Below are 25,326 nucleotides of genomic sequence, written 5' to 3' on the forward strand. Positions count from 1 at the left end.
ATTTCATGGTCATTTCCCTTCACTTCACGATCATTTCCATGCATTTCATGATCAATCCTGACGATTCCATTTCATTTCACGGTCATTTCCATGCATTTCATGGTCATTTCCCTTCATTTCACGATCATTTCCATACATTTCATGGTCATTTCCATGCATTTTACGGTCATTTCTGATCATTTCACGGTCATTTCCCTTCATTTCATGGTCATTTCTATGCGTTTCCTGGCAATTCTCGAGACTTCAACCCAAGCCCAACTCAAGTTTTATCGAGTTGCTGTTTGTATGGCCCAACCCCAAGACCAAACCCAATACATCCTGACCAAGCCCAACCCAATGTCGGGTTGGTCACAAGTTGGTCGGGTTGAGCCCTCCCAACTTTCAGCCCTAAAATTATATATTGTACATCAAGTAACTAATTTTAGTTTAGAAAATATTCTTGTTATATAAATAAAGAAAGAAATGAAAAAAAGAGAAATTTTTTTTAATATGCTTATATTTACATATATTATATAAATGTGTTAGAAAAAATTGTAGGTAGAATAAAATTCTCCACGTAAAAAATAAAAAAAATAAAAAAAGAAAAAAGAAAAACGAAAGTGCATAGGAATACGGTTATAATCCGTAGCCATAGATCGGGGGGTGGAATCACGATATCCACGATTAATCGCTAATAGGGACAGCGACTTGTGGTGGATTCGCAGGATTCACGATTGATTGCCGAGCTACTGTTATGGCTACGAATTATAACCTTAGCTATATCCGTATCGCCCTACATGCACCATTACCATTATGCTTGAACGTCTACCATTGAAACCCTTTCAGGGGCCACACAAGTTTTGGATCATTATGAAATTTGTTTTTCCTTTTCATCCAGGTCTTTGTGACCTTTTGAATAGATTGGATAGAAAATAAATGTTATGGTGGGCCCTACAAAAGTTTCAACGATGAAAATCAATTTTCCGCTGCTCTGTGGTGGGGCCCAGTTGATCTTTGGATATGATTTTTTTTTTTTTTTTTTTTGATAATGCTCCGAAATGATCTCGAAATATGGATGAACGTTGTGGATATAATAAATACATAGCTGTGGGGCCATGTAACTTTGATCTCTTTTAAGCCGAACTCTCGGTTGGAGGAGCGTCAGCACTCGTCTTCGCAGTGAAAAGGAGGGGTAGTTTCATCCTCGAAGTCGCTGTCGGCACGTGCTAGTCTAAGTTGGTAACTTAAGCTTGTATTCCTTCATAAAAACCACTGGGTAAAAGGTTTTGTCTAGAGTGGTCATTTTCTCTAAAGAAAACCTTGATGCTTTAGCAGTGTAAACACTAATGTAAACCTTCTTAACTAGATTTAGATGGATCACATACAAAGGTACACTTATTCAATTTTTTTAATAGTATGAGCAGTGGATATTTGATGGACGGCAGAAATAGAAAAATTACAATGGTTTCTTAATCAATAAAAAATGTCAATTCAATTGATAATTTATCTACTTTAGTTACCAAATTTTGTCCAATTTAAATTAAGTAGAGCGATGCATGTTAGATTTACAATTTTGAGTGCCTATATATCAATCATCGTACTTGCCCATATCAGAGTTGGGGCGGGCAAATAACTTTTCAACATGCTTTACATGGGTCATATCTCTGATAGCATCAACATATGACCCAATCAAATCCCATCACATTGGGTTATTAGGGTATCATGGTGATTATGTCATCTTGAGGAGAGACAGATTGGCTAGTGACATGACATGGTAGGATTTGATTGGGCCGGATCCTTACTCTTGCTCCGGTGGTAGACTCTTAGGAGTTTCAACACCCGGTCAAGGGTTCGAGTATCCATGGGTGGTAAAATCCCACTGCAACGTGAGTACGTTAGTGTGTGTGCATGTGTTTAAAAATTAAAAATAAAATAATTAAAAAAAAGATTTGATTGGGCCATGCATCTTTCACAGCAACCTATTGCCCAGTCAATTCCCATGATGTCAGGTTACCAGCTATGTCTCTATGATTTGGTCACCATGATTCACTTTCCATCATTGTACCTTTCTCTTCCTTTGCTAGTGTAGTTATTTTATACTCTTGCAATATGTTTGCCAGATAGGTGTTAATGATTGTACATTATTATAATCAAGGGCTTAAATAGCCTAACTTTACATGTTTCATAAGTTCTAAAGGCTTTTGGTACATTAGCTAGGTTTTCAACGATTGTTATTAGATCCTAATGCCAACTCTATATCACATATTCAAGTCGCCGGAAAAAAATATATAATGAAAGTCTGCTGTTATAGCCTGAAAAGACTACTTAGATAACTAGAGTGCAGCCGCCGTCAAGAAAAAAATTGGCTGAGCCGTCTGAAGCTCCCATTTTTGGAACAATAGCATTGGAGTTTTTAATTGATTGTCCAGTGCATGTGTATCATCCATCACACTCTGCTGGAGTATTGAAGTTTTTCTCAAGCAGGGGAATCAAAACCCCCCATGAGTTCGGTTACTGCAACAAAAAGCCATGTGGGGCCCTGCCGGAAGGTTGAGATTCAATCCAACCCGTTCATAAGGCGATTCCCGTAATGGTGACAGGGAAAATACAAATATCGGCCTGATTTAAATTGCGAGCGTCCAGTCACCACTATTTACTATAGTTTGGCCCACTTAGGCATCTTATCTGTCCGATTTCCGGCTCTCACCCTAACAATAGCTGGCGAATCTGATGAACGGACTGGATTTCACACGTATTTCACGCTGGGCCCACGGGATTTTGCTTGCAAGAACTCTCACGTCCGATGACCCCAACCCCCTCTCTGAAGATCCAGAGCCGAAACCCAAATCTCTCTCTCTCTCTCTCTCTCTCTCTCTCTCTCATGGCGCTGTTGCTGGGAGACGACGGGCGCGGCTACGAGCTGGCTCGGAAGCTGGAAGCCTGCGGCGTGTGGCGGTCGTGGCTGGGAGAATCGAGCTACACGACCTTCCTCCATTTCCTATCATCTCCTTCTTCCTGGGATTCCTTGTTCAACGGAAGCAGCAGATCTCAGCTCCACCTCCAGCTCAGGGCAAGAGCTCTCCTCTACGACAAAGCGTCCGTCTCTCTCTTCCTCCGCTCTTCTTCCTCTCCCTCCGCCGCTCCTTCCAAACTCAACCCAGCTTGTAAGTCAGTCTTTCTTTGTTCTTCTTTCTCTTCTCCTTGTCTTTTTACGCACGATATCCAATCGGATTTCTATTGAAAGTGGATCCAATCTTACGAGCGAACATGCCCAGTGGGCCGCATGCTGCGTTCGGTATTTGTAGACGTGTGGAGTGTGGACTTTCCTGATGGGTGGATCGGATTGATTGCCTACAACCGTCTGTACGCTGCGGACCTTTTCTGTCTTTTCATGCCTTCCTGAATTCTTGTTTCCACTTTTACCCTTGAGATATCTGATGTTTTTGGGGCAAATTGCTTGTAGAACGTAAAAATGGGTTGTCCGTGGCCACTGATCGGCCCTCCTTTGGGCCATGACATGTTCATGGTGGGACCCGCCTGATGCGTGCTGGTGGTTTTCAGGGTAGTGCCTGCCTGATGCATGGCCGGTGTATGTGTCATGAACCCCCTTTGCATTTCTAGTTGTCTAATGAAAAGTGGAATAGCCAAATCATAGTATGCTTATCTGTATTGAGGGTTCCAACTCCAAGTTGCATTTGCATTACTTTCAAGATGGACTTGAAAAGATCAGTCTTAAAAAAACCCAAACAAAACAAAAATTGAATTTGGAAGGAATGTGACTGCATTTTGGGAGCTGTTCTCATTATGAATATTGGGAAATATGTTATGGCAACTTGGTAACTTCCTTCTGTTAAATTTGATTGTTCACAGTTTGGTTCGTTCGACCATCCAAAAGCAACTTTAGGATTTCTAAATAATGAAGAATTATGTGATCCTAGACTTGGATGTAGCTATGTCAACTTTCTTCTGTCTGTTACCACTCAGGTGGTGATTAAGAGAGCGTATTTGAGGGGGACATCCCTTGAAGCATGTGTGCACTAGGTTATCATCTAAATGGCGATGAAGGGAGAAGGGTTCAGATCCTTCTCAGGTCATCTCTCATTGCCTGAGAGTGCCATGAGAGGTTCTCTTGGGACTCTCATCAAAGAGGATTCTTGAGGGGGGCTGTCATCACTGGTGGGTGTAACAGAAGGTTTATGGCTTTCATGTTTACTCTCATGGGAAAGTCTGACTTGGGTACTCAGGCAGCGCTCCTCTAAGGAAAGAGAGACTTCCTCATGAAGAGGATGGCTTATTCTCCCATATTTCCCATGGATGAGACTTGGGTGTCACTCTTTTGCTTTAAAAAACTAGGGAGATAGCTTTCTGAAGATGATGGTGCCAACTCCTTGAACCCTCCACCTCAAGGAGAAAATGAACACCAACAAAGCAAAGGAGAGGAACAGCTTTGGATGGGAGCCGGGCTACCCATGATGTGAATAAATTCCACAGAGTATCCTAAATTCATTGTGATTAAGAACTGATTAGGGAGCTCAAATCAAAAGAAGCCTATCTCAGTGGGACTCATCCTCGATCCTTACAACTCAGCTATGAAGTACCATGGATCTTATAATGTGGTCTAGACACACACTAGGCTTGGTGCTAGTGAACACCCCATTAAAATCATAAGACACACACATAATGCTTCTAGATCAAGGAAGAAACTAATTGTAATGAAGTTCCACGTACTATATTGGAAGTTTGAATTACATAAGAGAAAAGATGAGAATTGTTGTCTAGTCTTATACTAGAGATCACAACTCTCCTCTCACACTTTAGATTGAAAGTTTGAATCATGCAAGAGAAAAGATGCAATGACTGTGAGCAAGCTCAATAGTCCTCAAGTCTTATACTAGAGATCAACTCCTCCAACAGAAAAGATGCAATGATTGTGAGCAAGCTCAATAATCATCAAGCCTTATACTAGAGATCCCCCCAAAACACACTACTGTAGTTTGTAGAGAAACAAGAGAACTTGCTCAAAGAAAGTATCATTCAACTGTGTCTTATTCCATACACTCCATGCCTTATTTATAATAGGTGTTTACGAGGTTTCCTCCTTGAGAAAATCTCTAGCATAATCTAAGTAATCTAAAAATAGAATTCTTTGCTAGCTAAGATCTTTAAATAAGAAAACCCTTAAACATGAAAATCTAATATACCTATTTCTTAGCATAGAGATATTTTTCCCAGCATAGAAATATGAAAGGAAATTAGAAACAAGTTAAAAAAGGAAATTGGGCCTTTTCCTGTGCACATGTGTGGGATGTAGCATCATTACATCAATACCCCCTAGCTTGGAAAAACTCTTCTTCATTGAGTTAATGGATGTACTCCTCATAAAGCTCTAGGTTGATGTGCTTGAAATTGTCTGTTGAGATCCATGTGCTGCCAGTACTAGGTCAGCCCCTTTACTTGATGAGAAACTTATGATACACTCCATGTCGTGTGGAAATTATCTACCATCCAAGTCTTCAATTATTTCTTTGAAATGGCGTGATATCTTGGGTATCTAAATGGCTCATTCTTCCGCGTTGGCCTTCTTAATGTCCAAGATAAGGTCATCTGCATTGAAAATGGGGCTGATCTTCATTTCAAGTGGAAGCTCGATCATGCATTATCACCTAGCTTCTTAAAAAAATATGTTAAGGACCCATTTTTCTGGAGTAGAGCTTGATGTAATGGCTTGTTGGAAACCTCTCAGATTTGAGCCATACCATGACCCTATCCCCTTCTTGAAATTGTGCAAAACTTTATCGAGTATTTGCACAGTTTTCATTACTAAATGTGATCTTCCATCTAACTTCTTCATGTATCTCCTTAATATGCCTTGCAAAAGCTTCGACATCCTGGCTCGATCAAGTTGCAATAAGAAATGTGACTAAATCGATAGGCTGTTGAGGTCACATACCGGTTGCAATTTCTAGAGGAGAGTCCCATAGTGCGGTTCATAGACTTGTTATAGGAAAACTCAGCTTGTAATGACATGATGTCCCATAAACTGATGAGATCACCAACCAAACATTGAAATAGATTCCATAGACTTTAGTTGACGACCTCAGTTTGTCCATCTGTTTGCGGATGATAAATACTTGAGAAATTTAGTTTAGTTCCCATATTAGACCACAAAGTTCACTAGAAGTAGCTTTAAAAGTTAACATCACGATCAAATATAATTGTCCTAAGAATACTATGTAGACGAACCGCTTCATTGAAGAAAACATTGGCGATATGTAGAACATCTGATGTCTTCTTTAAAGGGATGAAATATGCCATCTTAGAAAACATGTCAACCATAGCGTAAATAAAGTCATAGCCACATTGAATCTTAGGTAATTCGAGAATGAAATCCACACTGATCTCTTCCCATGGGGCATTCGTCATAGGCAATGGAATATAAAGAACAATATATTGCTTGCTACCTTTGCCTAGCTAACACACTTGGCATTGTCGAACAACAACATCTTTCTTCCAACTTGGGCAATATAAACAATCAACAACTAGGGCTGTTATTTTGTCAATTCTAAAGTGACCACCGAGGCCACCTGAATGAAACTTTCATATCATAAGCTCTTGCAAGGAGACTTTAGGAAGAAGGAACCTCATTATCATAGAATAAGTACCCATCATGCAGGTTGTATCATGGGTATTTGGTGCCTGAGCCTACAGAATATTGAAAATACCTTCTTAAAATCATCATCTGATGCAGTCTATTTTAAGTTTCTCGAACTCAACAACTAAGATCGATAGGGTAAATAATAGATGTGATTTTCGACTAAGAGTGCCTACTACCTTATTTTCTACGCCCTATCAATGCTTCGGTTGTATGTGAACTCTTGAATATAAGTACTCCACTTAGCGTGCCTTGCACTCAATTTCTTCTGGAAATTCAAATAACAACGCCTCATAATTAGATTAGAACACAAACTCTTGATGAATGAGGTAATGTTACCAATGTTTCAAGACTTGTACAACAGTGTAAAACTCTACGTTATATGTAAAATACTTCTTTCATGCCTCACTGAGTTTTTCAATGAAGAAGGCCATCAGATGTCCTTATTAACTAATGATGCATCCTATGCCTACATGGGTGATGCAGGACAATTAACCACTTGCTCTAAAAGCTCAAACTATTAGAGCATGATGAATTAATCCATTTATCTCATAGCCCAAGCTCCACGTCTCATGGATTAGGACCTCGGCTGAACCCCCCTCGTGGCCCCAAATCACATGGGTACCACCTCACACGGGCCGCCCACCTCGAGTGTGTCTCCGCATCCCACAGGCTACCCCACTCGAGCCTGTTGTGAAATGCGCATTAATCACTCCCGGTGAGGAGTCTTGAACACGAGACCTCCCCCATGGGCACCGCCCACCTCGAGTGTGCTCCTGCATCCCACAGGCGACCTCACTCGAGCCCAGTGTGAAAATGCCCCTGCAATAATGGGTGGGATGCATTAGAAACAACTTCGAATACCTTCTCAAAATCATGAAGCCTAAGAACTAGATCTTTCATCATTTTTCTCTTGATTTCCTAAAATGCTTCAGTTGTTGCTTTGTTCTACTCAAATGGATTGACCTTCATACATTTAGTAATGGACGCCACGTTAAAGCTAAAATTCCGAATAAACCTTCGATAAATGGTCGCTAGTTCGTGAAAACCTCGTGAATATTCGTGGGAGTCAACAATAGCCCTTATCTTTCTATGATCAGCCCTCAAACCTGCTGAAACGATGATCCCTAGAAAGACAGCGCTGGAACTAATGAAGGCGCAATTCTTCAATTTTATGAGAGTTTCTCGTGGCATAATACTCTTATCACCGGACAAATATGAATGAAATGATCTTTGAGTGAACAACTATAGATGAGGATGTCGTTGAAGTACACAATGACAAACTTGCCCGTGAATGGCCATAAATCTACTCCATCAACTTCACGAATATACCAGGTGTGTTTGTCAAGCTGAAAAGGCATGATTAGCCACTTGTATGATCCATCTTTTGTTTTATAAGTTACATTCATCCTTAAGATGAATTCTTATTTGGTGATGCTCACTTCGTAAATCAATATTCGAAAAGATTCTAATATTTGCCACCATGTCTAGCAAGGTGGAATTAGAAAAATGGTACTTTGTCATTAACCTTTTGATGGTGCGGCCATCAACACGCATCCTCCAATGACCATTTTTCTTTGGCGTCAACAACACTAGCACCGCACACAGGCCGAGGCTATCACAAATAGAAACCTTGGTTAGCAATTCCTCCAACTGTTAACAAAGTTCCGCATGCTTTGTATTGTTCATTCGATGTGTTGGGAGATTTGCTAATGGCACTTCAAGTACCAAATCAATCGTGTGTTGAATGTCGCACATGGGTGGAAGCTCAGTAGATAGTTCGTTAAGGATCAAATTCTGATATTGAGATGGAATGTCCTGAACCTCAGGTGATTTGGACATAAAACTTTACCGGTTGGATCGGTCTTGGATTCACATCCTACCAAAGCATACATATTTATTTTTTTCTTAGAAATAACAACAATTTTATTAAAAAGGCCGCAAAAGTGGACAAAGAAAACAACACTTGACCAAAATTAAGAGAGAGAGCCGTCAGGGGCAGGCTTAACAAAAACTACCAAACTAGACACCAAATGCTTGACTTTGCTCACAACCTCCCCTACCAAAGCATAAATGATTCCTTGTTCTTGACTTTCCTCCACGAATCGGGCTATAATCAATATTGTGGAAGTCGGCTTTGCCTCTTTGGGTTCATCATCTCTCATAAGGTTGAGCATGACAAGCTTTCCTTTGTACGTGAAGCTATACATGTTTTTGCGACTTTTATGTGTCGTATAGCCATGGGTGCCCTAGCAATATACGTATGACTTTCATTGGAATGATGTCACGCCAAAGTTATTCTTCATAGACCCAAGGAAAAGCACATGACGGGGATGAAAATGTCATTCACCTACACAATCTTGTATGGATTAGGATGTTTTTGAGTTTTCAGCTTTAACTTGTCCACCATGCTTTACGAAACCACGTTCATACTACCACCTCTATCAGTAATGACCTTGACAACATTTCCATCCCATGACACTCGATGTATGGAAGATATTGGTTCTCAACCAGTCTTTTTAAGCCTCCACTTTTGGTACCGTTAGAATCCTCTTGACCACCAATGATAACTTATTTTCCTTGAGGCCATTTATGCCTTCCTCGAATTCCTGATCCTCACCTTTTGGATTGAATTTCATGTTCACCTCCAACGTTCTCTTTGTACTATTCACCCTCTTGTCCCTCATAGAATTGGGAATTGCAAGAGGATTACTCTGTCGCATAATGTCCACGACCACCACACTTGAAGCAAGGGTTGGTTGACCTCTTCAGAGTTGCAGCAACAGACTTTCCCTTTGTGTTAACATTACGAGAAAAGAATTAGAGGCGGGGAGTTTTGACCAATTTGGTAATCCCAAGGCAAATTACCGCGGGGTGCGACTATTGTAGATGTGCTGTGGAGCCAATGGCAGTAGGGCGCAAGGTGTCCCGTATCGGTATCGGTTGGCGTAACGGTGACCTCCAAAACCGATACGGATACGGGGGCGTAACGGTGATACGGGGGCGTAACGGCCCGTAACGGTGCAAAAATTTTTTTTTGTCAAAAAAAAATGAAAAAATATGGATTAAATCCGGAATATTCTAAGCATTCCAAATATGCATTCATTTATAAATTGGAACATGTTTATGGTGGTGTAACGGTCCACTCTTTGGTGAGAAGTTGTATCGGACTATCTGATGAATTTATGAACCAGATAACCTGAATTTGACTACAAAATTCATATATTTAATTTTCTAACTATCTACTATCAATGATAGATATATTAGAATGAATGTAATATGAAAATATCTTACATTTCGGTGTTTGCAATTATTTTTGAGGGCCAAAATTCATGCGTAAATAGAAAAAAATATATAAAAAAAATATAAAATGGCACCCCAAATATGTAAAATGCACATTAACATGTTCTACTATTATTAACACATCATATAACATCATTAAAACAGCAAAAGAATCATTAAAAAATGATTTTTCGAATTTTCAAAAAAAGGGCCGAAATAAATGCGTAAATAGAAAAAAATATAAAAAAAATATAAAATGGCACCCCAAATATGTAAATTGCACATTAACATGTTCTACTATGTTTTTCACATCTTATGTCATGATTTATACAGCAAAAGAATCATTAAAAATGATTTTTCGAATTTTCAAAAAAAGGGCCGAAATAAATGCGTAAATAGAAAAAAATATTAAAAAAATATAAAATGGCACCTCAAATCTGTAAAATGCACATTAACATGTTTTACTATGATTAACACATCATATGATGTCATTAAAACAGCAAAAGAATCATTAAAAAATGATTTTTCGAATTTTCAAAAAAAGGGCCAAAATAAATGCGTAAATAGAAAAAAATATAAAAAATATATAAAATGGCACCCCAAATCTGTAAAATGCACATTAATATGTTCTACTATGATTAACACATCATATGATGTCATTAAAACAGCAAAAGAATCATTAAAAAATGATTTTTCGAATTTTCAAAAAAAGGGCCAAAATAAATGCGTAAATAGAAAAAATTATTAAAAAGATATAAAATGGCAACCCAAATCTGTAAATTGAACATTAACATGTTCTACTATGATTAACACATCATATGATGTCATTAAAACAGCAAAAGAATCATTAAAAAATGATTTTTCGAATTTTCAAAAAAATGGCCAAAATAAATGCGTAAATAGAAAAAAATATTAAAAAAATATAAAATGGCACCCCAAATCTGTAAAATGCACATTAACATGTTCTACTATGATTAACACATCAAATGGCATGATTAAAACAGCAAAACAACCATTAAAATTTGATTTTTCGAATTTTAAAAAAAGGGGCCAAAATTCATGCGTAAATAGAAAAAAATATTAAAAAATTATTAAATGGCACCCCAAATCTGTAAAATGTACATTAACATGTTCTACTATGATTAACACATCATATGACATGATTAAAACAGCAAAACATATTAAAAAAAGTATAAATACCTATTTTTGACGAATTTCTGAAAAATGGCCCACCGAGCTTTGATTCAAAAAAATCTGTGATATAATGTGTTTTTATCTCAAATACCTAGCTAAGGTTGGTCGAAATTAATAGTAGAAGGAGTGAAAAGCAGTTTGGAAGCAAAATGTTTCAAAAAAACAGCAAAAAATGAGCTAAAAATGAAAAAAAAAAAAAGGTTACCGTTACAGGCCCGTTACGGGCCCGTAACGGCCCGTTACGGCCGTTACACCCCGTAACGGGCCCGTATCGGCCGATACGGGTACAAAAAATCGTATCGGCCGATACGGCCCCGAAACGGGTAACGGTTCGCACCGTTACCGTTACGTATCGGCCGATACGGCCGATACGTAACCGATTCGGCACACCCTGGTAGGGCGGTGGATGTATAACTTCCATCTTGAGGGCTATTGCATCTTATCACCACCATCTACTCCTGTACTTTTCAGGCCATCCGGTACGCTCTATCCACATGGTTGAGTTGAATGGTCACTAGTTCTCTTTGAATGTCGAACTATAGCCATTGCAATAATGCGTCACTTGTTACCTTCCCATCTTCCTTAAGTAGCAACAAATCACCAATTCATAATAGCATTATTTATTCTTCCACAGTCAAATTTGTCTTGCCACAATATGAGGTGCTCCTAGAAGTCATCTCTTAATCCAACAACAGAAACCTTTGCTTCAATCTTGCCTTCATCTCCTTCCAATTGCCTACAAGAGGAAAGCCAAATCAGTGTACCATTAGTCTTGGGCTATGCTCTTAAGTTTCAGGGCTTCAACACCTAGCTTAACGACTTCTTCCATTTTGTACTAGTGGAAATACTGCTTCATTGACTTTAGCGAAGTATTGAAAACCTTGGTATCCAAATTACCATCATAATTGGGAATCCCAATCTTGACATGCTTGGCGGGATTAGCAATGCAAACATTTCGCCTCCTTGACCAGAATTTGGATAGTCCCATTGGGGGTAGTTCGTTCCTCTTGTTCCCAACTACGCAAAGCGATGTTATTGGATCCCATAACCCAACTCATACTCATTGTGGAAGTCAACATTTCGACTAGGCTATCTTGGGTCAACATTCTCGGATTCCAGGTCTTCCCTGAGATCATTTATAGATGTTTAACTGTCCACATTGACTCCCTTTCTTGCTTCTTCAAGAACAATAACTTATCCTTTGAACGTATCTACTCCGGTTGTGAAACAAGCCTCTATTTCGTCAAATTGTTTCATACTTATTGTGAAGTTGATCCAATCGCATCTTGAGGTTAAATAGTCATCTAAGGACTGTAGCCATCCCTCTTATGGTGTTCATATGATAGCATATGTAGCCACACTAGTTGAGAATGGCTTTGGGTGGGAGGGTTTTATTATTTTTTTAATCTTTTGGAAAAAGGAGAAAAGGAGAAAAGGGAGCGGTTTGGGTTTGTTTTTTTTTTTTGAATGGGGCAGGTTTTGGTAGGGTAGGGTTTGATGGGTTATTATGGGCTGTTTACTGGCTGAACAACGGGGATGTTTGGTACTATTTGAGATAGAAATAAGGTGATGGCTTAGGTGAGATGGAGGTTGTATATGGTTTGCGGTGATGGGCTGAAATAACAGGCTAGTTTAGGGAACTGCTCTGAGGACAGGTTCGGGTTGAATATCGGGACATGATTTAGGGAAGAAGATGAGGACATGAATATAAAAGTAAAAGAGAAGAGAATCCCCCAAGAGCAAAACCTTTTTTGATACCAAAATAGTGCAACTAGATCAAGGAAGAAACTAATTGCAATGAAGTTTGTTAGGACCTCGGCCCTAATGTTCCAACCAATGGAGCTAAAAACTTAAGCTGTTAGCCAAAGGCGGAACAATAGTTTTATAGCCAAGTCGGGAGATCGATAAATGTCGGTGTAATAGTTCATTCACTGTTGGGTTGCTGGCCCATACCAACAAAGTTCAACGTACCATATTGAAAGTTAGAATCACAGAAGAGAAAATATGCAATGACTGATTGTGAGCGACCTCAATAGTCCTCTATTCTTATACTTGAGTATCACACAAGAAAAGATAGAATGACTGTTGAGCAAGCTCAAAAGTCCTCTAGTCTTATATTAGAAATAACCACTCCCCCTCAACACTCTAGTGTAGATAAACAAGACAACTAGCTCAAAAATATTATTTAACCGTGTGTTATTCCATAGGGCCATGACTTATTTATAATGAGAGTTTATAAGGTTTCCTTGAGAAAATCTCTAGCATAATCAAAGGAATCTAAAAATAGAAATCCTTGATAGCCAAGATCTCTAAAATAAGAAACCCTTGAACATGAAATTCTAATAATATTTATCTCCATAATAATAATATTTATTTCCTAGTATGGAGATATTTTCCTAACATAGAAATATGAAAGAAAGGAAATTTTTTTTTTTTGAAAGATAACTTGTATTAAGAAGAAAAAGAAAAACCAAAAGAAACAGGAGGGGAACTGCTGAGATAGCAGAACCACCTAATCCTGAAGAAAAACCAAATCTACATTAAGCCCATCCCTATGGGAAGCCCATTCAGCAATCAAGCATTTAACAAAAGCAGACACAAAGTGGGAAGGCTTCGCATTGTTCCGGAAACAGCGATTGTTTCTTTCAATCCAAACAGCCCACCAAATCGCCAAGATACCCATCCGCCAGATCCGAGAGAGTGGTTTGCCCAGTCTAACGCCGTGCTAGGCTTTGAGAAGCGTGTCCACGTCTTCAGGGAAGCACCAAGAAACCTTGAAGCAAGAAAGGATGGCTGTCCAAATGGAATAGACAAACGGACAGTGGATCAGTAAGTGATCCACCGATTCTTAGAAAGAAAGGAAATTAAAAAGAAAAAAGAAAGAAACTGGGCCTTTTCCTGTGCACACATGTGGAACGTGCACGTGTTGGATGTGGCACAATTGTATCAACACGACATGGTGTGGACAAACACTATAGGCTTGGAGCTGTTGAACACACTAAAATCACGGACGTTTGGCAGAATGTCATTCACTGTCTAAAGCAAGCAAATGGAGAGCCAATTGGTTAGTTCACTAAGGATGGAGTTTTGGGGCTCTTGCCATATGGCACAAGCTGGTCTGTGAAGGGCAAGCAAGTAAATCTCCCATTTTAATTGAGTGGGAACAGAAATCTGCTTGGGGGTAGGGATCTACTGGGACCTGCTACGTAATACTAGGAGAGTCGTGCTAGTGGAGAGGGCTTCTACCTCTTAAGAAATGTCGAGCTAGCTCCCATCCACATGGCATGAACCTGTGCATGGTGCGGGTTCTCAGGAGCAAAAAACTATCCTTCAGAAGGGCAGGGGCCAATGCAACCTCTGCCGTGCGGAACATGAGCACCCTGTTTTGACAGGGATTCAGCCCAACTAATGTGGCGTGCAGGTGTGTGGTAACCTTAAAGGGCAGAGGTGTGCCTTATAGGTGTTGTGTTTTGGGGGAGTGGTGATGCAAAGGCATCTGTTGATCCAAAGGGGTCTATAAGAACCGCACTGCTGGTCAATTGATGATCAAGCCCAAAACAGGGGAAAGATTGGGCTGTGGGACCCATAGATCCAATCAGTTAATAACTGATTGGAGGGTCCACAAATCTGATCAGCTGCTTTTTAAGGCTAAATATTCAAAATGTAGTGTGTAAAAGGGGTTCTGTGTGTTGTACAGCCCCAAAAGGCTCATGCTGTTGTGTATATGCATATTATTTGAGTGATATAGGTACTTGTTGGATAGTTTCCTAGTTTAGTTTGCTTTCCCCTCTTTTATTCATTTTCTACGACTATCTGAGACTTTTTTTATGGATTATTTGAGAGTTTGAATCATTTAGGAAAGGCTTTTTTTGGTCCAATAGAAAATAAGCCAAGACTTTTTTTATGTTAGTCAGAGTCTGTACGAAAGGCTAATTTACATGTATAGCCACATGTATTTAATATGCAATGCATAGGTTAATGAAATCAAGTTTTTCTTGATTTCTGTGATCGGAAATACTCTATAAGTGAGACTCTTCTAGCAACCTGTGAGCAGTGTTGCCTGTACACATGGCATGGGTGAGAAATCCTGGCTTGTGAAGTGTCCAGCACGGCAAACTCCAAATATCTTGGCATGGGAACACTTTTGTGCACAAATAAATAATATTTTCATAAACTAACAAAATTGACAATCAAATAAAATAAATAAAACAATGAAAACATATAAAACAAAGGAAATTAGAAAATGATATTCACATAATTCGAGTAAAATCCAATTATTTGTAATCCAAACTAAGAAAATTGATTAGCAAAACATTGAAAATCATGGATAAACATCTCAAGAAAATTAGAAAACCCCAACAAAAATAACAACAAGGCTTGTAGTTTTTTGTTATATACAAAGCTTGTGGTGTTTGTTACACGTTTCATGTTACCTATAATGAAAAATGAACTAAAATCTAGGGAGAGAGAGGAAGTCTTTAATGATTAGTTGCTTCAACAATTATGTTTGGAGGAAGTCTTTAATGATTAGTTTCTTCAACAATTAACTTTGGACACCTCACTTGAGGTATCCAACATGCGGCACTTTCTGATGACATCGCTGGGACACTTTGTCCGTACAGATTTTGAGGTTCCATGTCGTGCTGTCGTGTCATGTCCAGGAGTGTCCAAGTGTCCCTAAGTGTTAGCAAGGAAAAATCCCTAAGCGTCCCCTAGTGTCCAGGTAACACTGCCCTAGAGGTGAGACTCTTTTAGGTTATTATGTGGTGAGACCCCATATATCTGTCCATCTTCTTCACTATTTTTCTCTATTTTCTGCCGAAATTAAAGAAAGCATCAAGCTTGTATGATCTAAACATGGAGTTTGATCTTCAAATTACTACTTATTCAACTATTTTCCAACTAGATACAGTTCCACCTTAGTTGCTCCATTAAATGGGCTTTCCATTCTGCTTTAAGAAGTCAGGTCCTTTTGGCTTCTACCAAGTAGGATCCATGGGTGTTCTTTGTGCTTTATGTGACCAAGAAACAGTTATTGAGGGAAGACATCTCTTCGCGGAAACGTGTGGCTGCAAGACCTCTAGCTTTGTCAAAATTTTGAACCCAACACTGATAATATACACTATGCTTGAGTTGTTAGCTTATACGAGTGGGCTATATGGTTCTGTGATCCACACCCTTGGTCTGTTGGGACCCTCTACAGATTGGCAATCCCTGAAAAATATCTGGATGGGGAGGTACTGAACTTTCAAATCATAGCCTGCAAATGGATGGTTAGAAAGTGACCGTCTGCATTCAACCCAAAATATAGAAATAAAAAGCATCAGTGGCTAGAGTCTTCCAATCAGGGATAACTTTGCAGCACAGTCCACCTGCATGAGACCCAACCGACCAACAGTCTGGATCACTGGACCATGGGCCAATGTGCACAAACTTAAAATGTGATTATATTGAGCAATCTTGGGTCAAGGATCATACAATTCTTTTTGAACCATTTGGTATTACACTAAGATGAGTTTGGCACTTAATTAGATTTATGTTTCAGATCTGCAGTTACATGGCGACGATGTGTATTTTTCCTTGGAAGATGAGTCACAAGATGGGGCGAATCAAGAAAATGTTGTTCCGTCTAGTTCGGTACAATCTAAGGTTTGACTTCAGATTTATGATTTATCTGATGAGTTTTACCTGTGTTTCATTGTACAAAGATTCCAATTGCAATAATTAACATGCGACAAACTGTTAAGTGAATTATCTCAAGATTGTTCCAGCAACAAAAATTAGTTGCCTCTCGATATTGTTGCTAGCATTCTTGTTTCAAGTCCAACTTAAAATGAACCAAACACAATTCAGATCGTGATCAATCCAACTTTGGTGATTTCACATTGGTGTGGCTTAATTGTTCCAATTGTAATCAATTGTACACCTAAGACAACCTTAGTGATGAGGACATCACATTACGTACACCTTTGCGTACATATTAGAGGAGGAGGCATTACGTACACCTTTGCGTACATATCAGAGGAGGAGGCAGGCCGCACCGATTTTTTTATGGCTAAGTAAGTACCCATGATCATGTTGAAGACTCCATGTGCATGTGCGAGCATCTGGAAGACCCCACTTTGGGAAGATGCACATGGGTTGCTTTAGGGAGTGATTTGGACCGTCGGATTTGAGGGATGTGACGATTGGGCCGTTGGATCACATGGATTACATGATCGGGTCGTTGATCGTGGACCATTTTCATCATCATAGAACGTAATTATGTTTTAGGATTTAGTTTATGATTGATTTATGCTTTGGACACCTTATGAATGATTTTATTTGATTTTTTTATTAAACTAAGGTTATTTTGATTTAAAAAAATCACTAAACAGGGTTTAATTTGTAATTTTGGACAAGGTCTTTAGGCTATATAAAGAGGATGGGTGTGTGACCTCCCCATTGCTTGTTTTTGTGATATTAACAAAAATAAAAATAAAGAACTCCTTTGTTTTCTCCATAATCTTTATGTGATGTGAGGATGTCTTCCATATGATTTGGAAAGAAGATCGGTGTGAAGCTTATCTTCATCAACGGAGGTGTGAGGCTTCCTTCTACCCCCACAATCACATTCTTTTATCAACAATCGAGGTACTTCTTCAAGTTTCTTATTTCCTTCTTCTCCCTTTCTCCAAATCCATCAACAACCTTCCTATTCTTCTCCTTTATACCTTCTCGACAAACCGAACCATAAAATCCCAATACCCAACCTACCTACCCCACACGTGCGACTGTATGGCCACACTTGTGAACCCATAGGGCTGGCCATACGGTCTCACCCTTGTCCCTTTGGCCTTCCTTTACCCATACAACAGAACCCTATCTTCTCTTGTCCAAACCCTAACCTTAAACCTAAAAATCCCAAATCTTCCAATTTCTCCCAAGTTACCAAACCTTGGATCTTCAAAACCCTCAATTAAACCCCAAATCCCTACATGCCCTACATCCAAAACCCTAATTCCCTTCTCCTAATACCTAAACCCTTTAACCCATTTACCCAATTTACCCAATTAACCCTAATTCCAAGTTTTCCCCAATTTCCCTAAACCATAATCTCAACCTAGGTAGTATTAGACCTTCTTCTTTAAAATATGCTTAACCCTATGCTATTTGGATGTTTCTACATCCATTAGATCCTAGTTTCCCATGTTTAATGGTCTTGTAGGATGATGCTTGGCAACCTAGGCTTAAACTATGCATGATCTCTTTTTAGAATCTTGGTATTTATGATGATGGTAGCAAGCTTTGTAATTTTCATTAATTACTTTAATTTTGCTTATTAATCTCTCATGTTAATTGAGTTCATGCATTGGTCCTACATCACTTAGATTTGATTGGGAGGTATATCACTTTAATAAAGTCAACAACAAAGGCAGATTTGCCAACATCTCTGTTCATTCGAACCTTGATATAGATATTTTATCATCTTGTGCATAGAATAGATCTGGCATGCAGACAATGGTATGATATTGCTTTTTTATAACTGCGTTCTTGGTTTATCTTGTATTTATCTCTACCCTGTAACTGTTTATTTCTTGTCTTTCTATCCATCCATGTTTTATTTCAAGGAGACTATCTGAAGCAACATCTTCTTTCCTTTGCTCATATAGCAACAAGAGGTTTGTGAGTGCCACACGCGCCTATCTTCATGCCAACCTACATCAAGTGCATGAAACTATGTCCATTACATTATGACATCTGAGCCTCTCATTATCCAATCAAGTGGACCCACTGTGTTCATGACCTAGAAGAGCACTTAAAATTGTTCAACACACCAGTGTTTGTGATATCAATAGTATCAGTCGATATTATTGGTATTGCAGTTGGGGGATATGAAACTGCCTGTAAGTTTATGGATTTCCGAATATCAGTTGATATGTCGGTACAATGCGATATTTTGAAAATATCGCCTATATATGCTTATTCGTATGGATGATACCATATTGATATCATCAATGGTATCTAATGCAGGACGCGTGATTTAACTATTTGGATGTGAAGATTATTAACAGATTAATCGAGGCAAATTAAATAAGATAACATGCTATCCTCCTGTGATGAAAAAGAGTACCAAAGAGGCAATGAAATTTAGGTTTATTTTAAAATCACAATACCACACAAGCATGAAAACCTTAGGTCCCATGAGAGATTGGAACACTCACACTTAGCATAGGCATAGTTCAGGTTCAATGGGCAGATTTGGCCAATTCAAGGGTTAGGAAGTTGGGGAAATAAGGTTTGGGGATTTAGGGTTAGGGATTTGGCGATTTAGGATTAGGGTTTCAAAGGGAAAACAAAAGGCGAAAGGGATTGGGAATGCTAACTGTATGGACAACAGTACGAGTGAGTCCGTACAGTCGGGGTATGGCCATACAATAGTACTTGTACGGTCAAATGGAGGGTTAAACGGGATGTTTTGGGATGGGTTAGGTCGTTGGTATAAGGTTCAAAAGAAAGAAAAACAAAGATGGGAATGGGATTGGTGAAAAAAGAAGAGAGATAGAGAGAATGAGAAAAGAGAGATATACCTTTGATGGAAGAAAATGAGTAGAAAGATTGTTTGGATTCACTCCTTAGCTTCACACCAAATCAATCCACCCATACACAGGATGTTTTTGCTTCATCACAAAGTAAGAAAAGAGATTTTTATTTTATTTTATTTTATTTCATATGCTTGCCATGAGGCTAGGGCTGGACATTCAGGTCTTAAATAGTCTCAGAAAGGTCTTTTTACTAAAAGACGCTCTCAGGAAAGATTTCTTAAAAAAAACCCTAATATCTAAAATATGTCCTATGACGCCATAAAACATAAACATGCTCATCCTAAGCTATGAATAATTGACAAAAACATAAAATATGCTAATCCAATGCTCATGATCAAGATCACAATGATCCAACTGTCCGATCGTCGAGTCCTCACGATCCAATGTTCAAGACTCCTCAACTAAGCAGCCCACATGCATCTTCCTAGTATAGGGTCTTCGAAGATGCACGATCATGCATGTGGGGTCTTCAAGGCCTTAGTGTGGCCCACCCGGGCCCGTGTACAAGTCACTGAGCCAAAGTAAAGGTTGGGCCCATCTCCTCCTCCTCCGATACACTCTAAATGGTTGGATGTGCTCGTCAGTATCAATAATGAGAGAGGAGCTTCAATTTTTCTCAAAAAGAAGAAGAAGAAGAAGAGAATGATTAGAGAGAGAGAGAGGACATACCTCATACATGTTCTCTCTCTCTCTCTCTCTCTCATGCACCTCGTCTTTTCAAATAAAAAGGTTGCCAGGTGTTCCATCATATTTAAAAGGGTTATTTAAGGGTTGGCAACTTAGGCGGGCCCTGTCGTGATGTTTATTTGAAATCCAACACGGCTGCTAGGTGCATCACCCCATGCTAGGCCCAGGGCCTAAAAATCAGCCTCATCCATGATTCAGTTGGACCACACGATTGGAAACTGCGTATAGGGCCTCACGCTCTAAATTTTTTCCCTTGGTGTGGCCCACTTGAATCATGGATGATCCTTATTTTTGGGTAGAATGCCTAAATTTTGGTGTGGCATCTAATGGTTTTTTTTTAACTTTCCAAATTTATTGAAGCCAAAAGGCAAGAAAAACAATAGAAAAACAAAAGTGTCTAATGGTTGGAGTGGATTTCATATAATCATCATGGTGGATCCTGTAAAAATCAAGGGTGGACCTCTCTCCCAATTGTTTCTTTTGGTGTGGCCCACCTAAATCATAGGTCACCCTAATTTTTTGGACTTGGGCCTAATGTGAGATTACAAATCTTATAGTCAAAACTTGAAATGGATTTCACATACGTCATCATGGTCATCCACATAAAAAATCACTGGTGGGCGACTGGGCGTCCTCTTCCCAACTGTTAGAGAATTCAGCTAATATATTAAAAAAATGACTCACGCCTTTGATTTTGTATGGGGCCCACCTTGATGTGTATGTGAGATCCACTCTGACCATTAGATGTGTAACCTACGTTAGGCGTAGGGCCAAAAAATTAGGCTAATCCGTGATTTAGGTGGGCCACACCAAAGAAAACAGTTTAGAGAGAGATATCAACAGTTGATTTTTATAGAGCCCACTAATGATCATATGAAATCCGCTCCAACCATTAGATGTCACACTAAAATTTAGGCATGGGACCCAAAAATCGGGCTCATCTGTGATTCAGGTGGGCCACACCAAGGAAAACAATTTGGAGGGTGAGCATTACCCTATACGTTGTTTTCAATTGTGTGGTCTACTTGAATCACCGATAAGGCTAATTTTTGGGCCTTGGGCCTAATATGGGGTGACACACCAGGTGGGGTGGATTTCACATAAACATCATAGTGTGGCCCAGCCGAGTTACTGACCCTTTGCTCACCAACTTCCCTAAACCTTTTTTGAAAAAGGTACCAGATTAAGAGGGAAATTATATGATACTCTGGCAACACATTATACTTGATACGCATGCACTCAGAAATTGTACACATGTTACATATTAACTCAAAGTAAACCAATTTAATTACAGAACCCACTGTCGTTAAGTCACAATCCCAAAATCAAACTGTTTGAACGATCCTGACCTTGGATTCATGGACTTGTTTGTTGAAGCAAGACTATTGGATATTTTTCATTCTTAGTTGTCAAATAAATGTCCACCAATCTCGTCTTTAGATGATGAAATAAACCTAATTTTTGAGTTATGAGACATCATTTAGACAATTTAATTTCAATTATTTGTACACCACATTTGCAACTTTTAAAAATAATTAATTGGTTGTGTTTCATATATGTATTATTAGATTTATAAATTATATGAATTGATTTTGAATATAGTTGCATCACTTCCGTCAGACGATGCATGGTTTAGGACTCTATACAAAGTAAAACTATTATGTGCACTTATTTTAACATCCCTTAAAATTTCATTGAAATTTTTTAACTAATTTCCCCATGTGTCCCAAGATGGTGAAACACTACACAATATATCCGATATTTCCCACGTGATAACCAATATGTTTCCATATCCAAAGGGTGAGATACATCCGTCAATACTGACATGGAAAATATTGCACCATACTAATAATAATAATAACCTCATACTCCACTAGTACACTCACATGCACAAAAAAAAAAAAAAAAATTTAAATAAAATAAAATCTCCTACACCCTCCCAAGCTGGAGCATGGATATTGCAAGTGCCCAAACAAGTCTTAAATCACTAGAGATAATAAAACACGACCACACAATATGGCAAATCCCCAAGATTGATGGAAGGTGTCAAGCTAGGTCCTTAAACCACTAGAGGTCATAACACACCACCACGCTATGTTACCGACATCCAACAACCCATTCTATGGTGGCACTCACTTTAGCGTATATCCAAGTAGCCTTTCCACCTTGTGGTGTATCTCACTCTTGCTTCTAGCTAGCCCTTTACACTTGTGGTGGCTTTCACTTTGGTCTTGGCTTCCCTTTCCACAAGTCATCACTTCTAGGATTCAGACAACAAACGTGTTGTTGGCTCTAATTCCATGTGAGATTTCATGCTAATGGGTGAGAGAGAGAGGTGTGGGAGAGAAAATGATGCACAGAAATTAGTTATTTCTCTCCTTAAGCATTTCACTTTGGTTAAGGTTTCCCTTTCCACCAAGGTAATTGTTACGCATTAGGGGGTCATAATAGTTGTAACGACCATTACAGAAAAATTGACCCATAACAACCCCATAATGGTCCTATAATGGCTATAACTGTCCCAAAATGGTTCGTTACAGGGCCAAAATAGGCTCTCTTCTTCTTCTTATTTATTTATTATTTATTTTTATTTTTATGTGATGATTGTTATGGCCCGTATAGTAATGGTAACACCAGTGGCCATTATCAAGGTATTCAAAATTGGTTACATAATGGTAACAGTCATAACTGTTACATGTTATGGCGTTGAAACGGCCATAACAACCATTACAGGAAAAAAAAAAAAAAAGGTTGTAAAGGCCCTTTAACCATCCTGTAATGGTTTTTTCAAAAATAAAAAATAGTCGTTACCGTTTTGGAACACCTTGGCTATTATGGCCACCATTACTGCTATGGAATACCTTGCTTTCCACAGATCGCCATTTCTATGATTCGAACACTGAACATGATGTTGCCTCGAATTCCATGTTTGATGACATGTTAAAGGGTGTGTGTGTGTGTGTGTGTGTGTGTGTGTGTGTGAGAGAGAGAGAGAGAGAGAGAGAGAGAGAGAGAGAGAGAAATTAATTATCTATCTTTTTTTTTTTTTGAAAGGTGAAATTTTATTAAACAAAAGACAAAAAGAAACAAAGACAAAGCAACCAAAAACCAACAGACAGGAAAAACAGAAAAACAGAGTTCCTAGAAAAACTAGGAACTAAAATACAACAACAGCCAGCTCCTTCACTAGATCAACCCGCAAACCACACTATTGGGCCCAATCTCGCAAAAACTGAAGAACCCTACTGAAAACCCCTGCCTCCGCTCCTCTTGTTGCGGAAACAACAAGAAACAACATGGTCTGCTATGTCACCAGATTCACCACTTCTATGATTTGGACAACGAACATGGTGTTGGCTCTGATTCCATGTCAGATTTCATGGTAAAGGGTGAAACGAGAAAGGAGAAGAGAGAGAAAGATAGAGGTGTGGAAGAGAAAATCATGTAGAGAAATTAGTTATTTCTCTCCTTAAGCATTTCACTTTGGTCCAAGTTTCCCTTTCCATAGATTGCCACTTCTATGATTCGAACACCAAACTTGATGTTGCCTCCAATTCCATGTTAGATTATATGCTAGAGGGTGAAGGGAGAGAGAGATGTGGGAGAGAAAATGATGTAGAATTATCTCCTTAAGCATCTTATTGATAAAGCCCCAGAAAAAACAACACGGTATCCTATAGGAACACCTAAAAGTGTACACCACACAAAATAATAACCCCATGCTCGGCACATACACCCACATCCGTACACATGCACATGCAATCTCCTACACCTACGAGCATGAAAAATGGATGGGTAAAGAGAAAGAGCCCATTTTCCCATATTCAATACATGTAGGGACCACCTATGAATGAACAAGCCTGATTTGTAGGCTAGGACTTTCTGCATGGTGGGATCCCACAGATGGGTGGCTTGGGTGTTAGGCTGTTAGCATGTTGCACAGTGGCATAAGTTGGCGTATGTTGGTGGAATCCAACAGATGAGTGGCTTGGTTGTTATTTCTATGTTGCACAGTGGCCCATGTTGGTGTATGTTCTTGCATTAGGTGTCCATGTAGAGAGGTTCACATGGGTATAGTAAATCTCAAATCCGCAAATATAGGATGACTTTGATCCTAAGCCTCTATGATGGGGACATCACCAACACGCACGCCACCCCCCCTACGCACGTACACCAGGAGGAGGGCCCCACCGTCGATCTGGATCGATGACGACGTCTAAGGAAGGCCTCCTAGTTAGAAGACGGAGTTTTTGTTTGTTGCAGTGGGCCCGATAGTCAAGTAAAGCCCATCATGGGATCTCATGATCGTGGCCCATTAGTCTGATTGATTTCATATTTTAGGTTTTGCTTAATAATGTTATTTAGAATATCATGGACGGATTAGATTTCTTTAATTAATTTTTATTTTGGTTTACTTCATCGCCTAAGTAATAGGTTGCGCACATGGCGCGAGCTTGGGGTATAGGTTTTTTCTTATAAATAGGCACCCCTTGTAGCTTTTTTATTCATTGAAGATTAAAGAAAAAAATTCCTGCATTTTTTTTCTCCCATGAGTTCCTGAGTTGTGGAAAATTTTAATTGGGTGCGAAGTCCTCCCTTCATCGAAGAGCTAACTACCGTGGTGCGAAGCCACATCTATCCCAATTCGCCTCTATCGCCTATCATCCATACTTCTCACCTTCTACAGCCATCCTCGCCTCGAATCCATCAGTTTTTGCAGCAGATCTTCTCTCTACAGCCAGTTTCTAGAATCTGGCCCTGCAGGAAGGCTGAAACTTCAACAGAGCACCACGCACAGCCCGTAGCTTGGATCGACCCGAAACTTGGTGGGTTTGGAGTCCTCCCCTGGCCGACCAAAGCTAAGGAGTCGGTTTACGGGTGTGGGACCCCCTTACACTTGCGGCCGGGCCCCTGCGCACGTACGTCAGGCTTGGCCCACTGTCTGCA

The 25,326-nt window shown here is 39.3% G+C and overlaps 1 protein-coding gene across 6 annotated transcripts in view; it reads left to right on the forward strand.

Annotated features, from left to right (window-relative positions):
• Positions 1-2,684: 2,684 nt before the first annotated feature.
• LOC131218704 (uncharacterized) overlaps positions 2,685-25,326 on the forward strand; it is a 35,214-nt gene continuing 12,572 nt past the window's right edge. For 4 of the 6 annotated variants that reach the window (XM_058213422.1, XM_058213424.1, XM_058213421.1 and 1 more), the window contains exons 1-2: positions 2,685-3,143; positions 16,653-16,756. In XM_058213422.1, the coding sequence (XP_058069405.1) occupies positions 2,783-3,143; positions 16,653-16,756 (465 nt within the window). In that variant the 5' untranslated portion in view covers positions 2,685-2,782. Of the gene's footprint in view, positions 3,144-16,652; positions 16,757-16,818; positions 17,741-25,326 lie in introns of those variants that run through there. The other 2 variants (XM_058213420.1, XM_058213425.1) reach the window with 2 other exon arrangements.

Source organism: Magnolia sinica, chromosome 11, assembly GCF_029962835.1.
Source record: "Magnolia sinica isolate HGM2019 chromosome 11, MsV1, whole genome shotgun sequence".
Classification (NCBI taxonomy): domain Eukaryota; kingdom Viridiplantae; phylum Streptophyta; class Magnoliopsida; order Magnoliales; family Magnoliaceae; genus Magnolia; species Magnolia sinica.